Here is a 2,847-nt window from a genome sequence, read left to right as displayed (position 1 = left end):
CAGATCGTCAGATTCAAATTCAAGAACCGACACTTGAGAAAAAGATGATAAAATCCACGTCAATCACCAAGTGTGGCCTTGGAAAGTCTATAGGACCTTGGCACTGTCATATTGGACTCCCAACACTTGGAATTCACTTCATGACAATGGGTTTGCCTTTCCTTTGTGGACACTTAGAAGGATCTCAGAAAACAGGCTGGAGGATCTCTTTCCCTTAACGTGCAGCTTTAGAAACACAAGATAAAAATTTGTACAACAGCTTGGCCAGAATACAAAAGTTGGTCCATAGCAGCAAGCCAAATGATTCCCAAATGTCGATCTCACTTTTATTGTTCTTTTTGAGTGTATAGATGCCACCTTTCTCCACCCACAGCAGCCACTGGCAGGGTTAAATGTAGTTCTGTAAAGGGAGGTCACTCCCATGAGGAGCCCCTTTCCAGGACAACTTAGGGACTTGGGCTATAAATAGAGTCTCGGGGAGTCTTCATTACAGTTAAGTCTTCATTCGTGTAACAGAACCAACTTCCGTTTCTACAAGATTGCCCAAAGCTGATAAAAAAAAAAACAAAAACAACACAACCCAACAAACAAACAAGCAAAAAAAAAAACAAACACTGGTCAGTGTAAGTTTTTAGGTTTCATTTATTTTGGTGGAAATAATTAATTTGCATTTGAACAAATACATTTTACACCTCTGGGATTTCACAGAAAGTTTACAAAATAACCTGGCTTCACAGAAAAGCACTGATAGGTAGTACGACTGATATCAATTAAGTGTGTACAAGAATGAAGCAAACTTTTTGCATATTGCTATTGCACACTCTTTGCATTTTGCTACTGCCTTAACAGGTCTTCAGGGGGTGGATTCTTCTATGCTTACTGAGCTGATATGACTGCCTAAATGATTCCCCACATTCTTGGCATTCAAATGGTCTCTCTCCTGTGTGAATTCTACTATGTTTAGTGAGGTCACCTGAGAGTGAAAATGTTTTCCCACATTCCTTACATTCATAAGGTTTCTCTCCCGTGTGAATTCTTCTATGAGAAATGAGTGTATATGATTGAGAAAATGTTTTCCCACATTCCTTACATTCATAAGGTTTCTCTCCTGTGTGAATTCTTCTATGTAAACTGAGGCTATGTGAGCGGAAAAATCTTTTCCCACATTCCTTACATTCATAAGGTTTCTCTCCTGTGTGAACTCTTCCATGGGAAATGAGTGTACTTGATTGAGAAAATGTTTTCCCACATTCTTTACATTCATAAGGTTTCTCTCCTGTGTGAATTCTTCTATGTGTAATGAGGTTATTTGATTGAGAAAATGTTTTCCCGCATTCCTTACATTCATAAGGTTTCTCTCCTGTATGAATTCTTCTATGAGAAATGAGCTTACTTGAGTGAGAAAATCTTTTCCCACATTCCTTACATTCATAAGGTTTCTCTCCTGTATGAATTCTTCTATGTCGAATGAGGCTTTTTGAGTGGGAAAATGTTTTCCCACATTCCTTACATTCATAAGGTTTCTCTCCTGTATGAATTCTTCTATGAGAAATTAGTTTACTTGATTGAGAAAATGTTTTTCCACATTCCTGACATTCATAATATTTCTCTCCTGTATGAATTCTTCTATGCACAGTGAGGTGACTTGATTCAAGAAATGTTTTCCCACATTCCTGACATTCATAAAGGCTCTCTCCCATGTGAATTCCAGTATGTTGCCTAAAGGAATGTGAATAGCAAAAGGTTTTCCCACATTCCTTACATTCAAAAGGTCTCTCTCCTGTGTAAATTCCAGTATGTTCAGTGAGGGAAGGGAATCGTGAAAAGGTTTTCTCACATTCCTTACATTCAAAAGGTCTTTTTCCTGTGTCAGTTATCATATCTTCACTGAGGGAAGTGGATCGTGAAAGAGTTTTCCCACATCCCTTAGATTCATGAGGTTTCTTTCCTGGGTGAAGTCTCAGATGTGGAGTGAAGTCAGTTGATCGGGCACAAGTTTTCCCACATTCTTTAAACCTGGGAGGTGTCTGTACTCCATGAAGTTTTCTATGAGAAGTTAGGTGACTTGATTTGGAAACTGTTTTCTCACATTCCTTACACCGAGTAGACTTCCCTCTTGTAGAAGTTTTCCTATGTTCACAGAGGTCATGTGACCGAGGAAAGGTTTCCCCACATTTCTTACGTTCAAAACTTATCTCTCCTGTGTGACTTCTTCCCTGCGCCGTGATCTGACTTGATGGTGAAAAAGCTTTCACACATTCTCTGCTTTCATTAGGTTCCTCTGAGACATGTGTCCTTGAATATCTCCTTAGATGTAAAACAGAAAAAAAAAGATTTACCACACTTGTCACACTGATACAGCGTACATAAACTCTGAATTTTTCCATCTGCTCTGATCTGTCAATGTCCTAGTACAGGAATAACAAGTTTCCCATTTTCTGTACAGTCATAAAGCTGATCAAAAATGATAAATGTTTGCTGAAAAACTAAAGGAAATGTAGTTATAGAGGTTTTTCATGTTTCTGTGCATTCATTCCCAATAGTCCACCACCTGCATCCACAGGGATGAGAAGGCACAGAAATCTTGGCTACGTTTGTCACGTACAATGCGTGGTCTCAGCAAGGTGAGTCCACAACAGGTTGACATCTAGACAATTTCCTTCCAAACAGGGAAGATTGTAAATTCTGATGCAGCTTTCATGGGTGAATCTGTGCAACCGCTTTGTATACGTCCTGTACTGTGTAATGTCTGGTAAAAAACACACAACACTAGGCTGTAAATAAGTGTGTTCTCACCTGCCCACAATAAAGAAAAAACAAAGGCATATGGATTTTCCCTTAGGACTC

The 2,847-nt window shown here is 39.0% G+C and overlaps 1 protein-coding gene across 1 annotated transcript in view; it reads right to left on the bottom strand.

Moving 5' to 3' along the window:
- Positions 1-842: 842 nt before the first annotated feature.
- LOC102869992 (zinc finger protein 135-like) overlaps positions 843-2,847 on the bottom strand; it is a 47,540-nt gene continuing 45,535 nt past the window's right edge. The window contains exon 3 of the mRNA XM_006903364.1: positions 843-1,948. Within this exon, the coding sequence (XP_006903426.1) occupies positions 843-1,948 (1,106 nt within the window). The remainder of the gene's footprint in view (positions 1,949-2,847) is intronic.

The sequence above is a fragment of the Elephantulus edwardii genome, unplaced genomic scaffold, assembly GCF_000299155.1.
Source record: "Elephantulus edwardii isolate Elephantulus edwardi_28Jun2011 unplaced genomic scaffold, EleEdw1.0 scaffold00594, whole genome shotgun sequence".
Lineage (NCBI taxonomy): Eukaryota > Metazoa > Chordata > Mammalia > Macroscelidea > Macroscelididae > Elephantulus > Elephantulus edwardii.
Note: the sequence above shows the minus strand (reverse complement) of the source record. Positions and strands in the feature narration are given on the sequence as shown.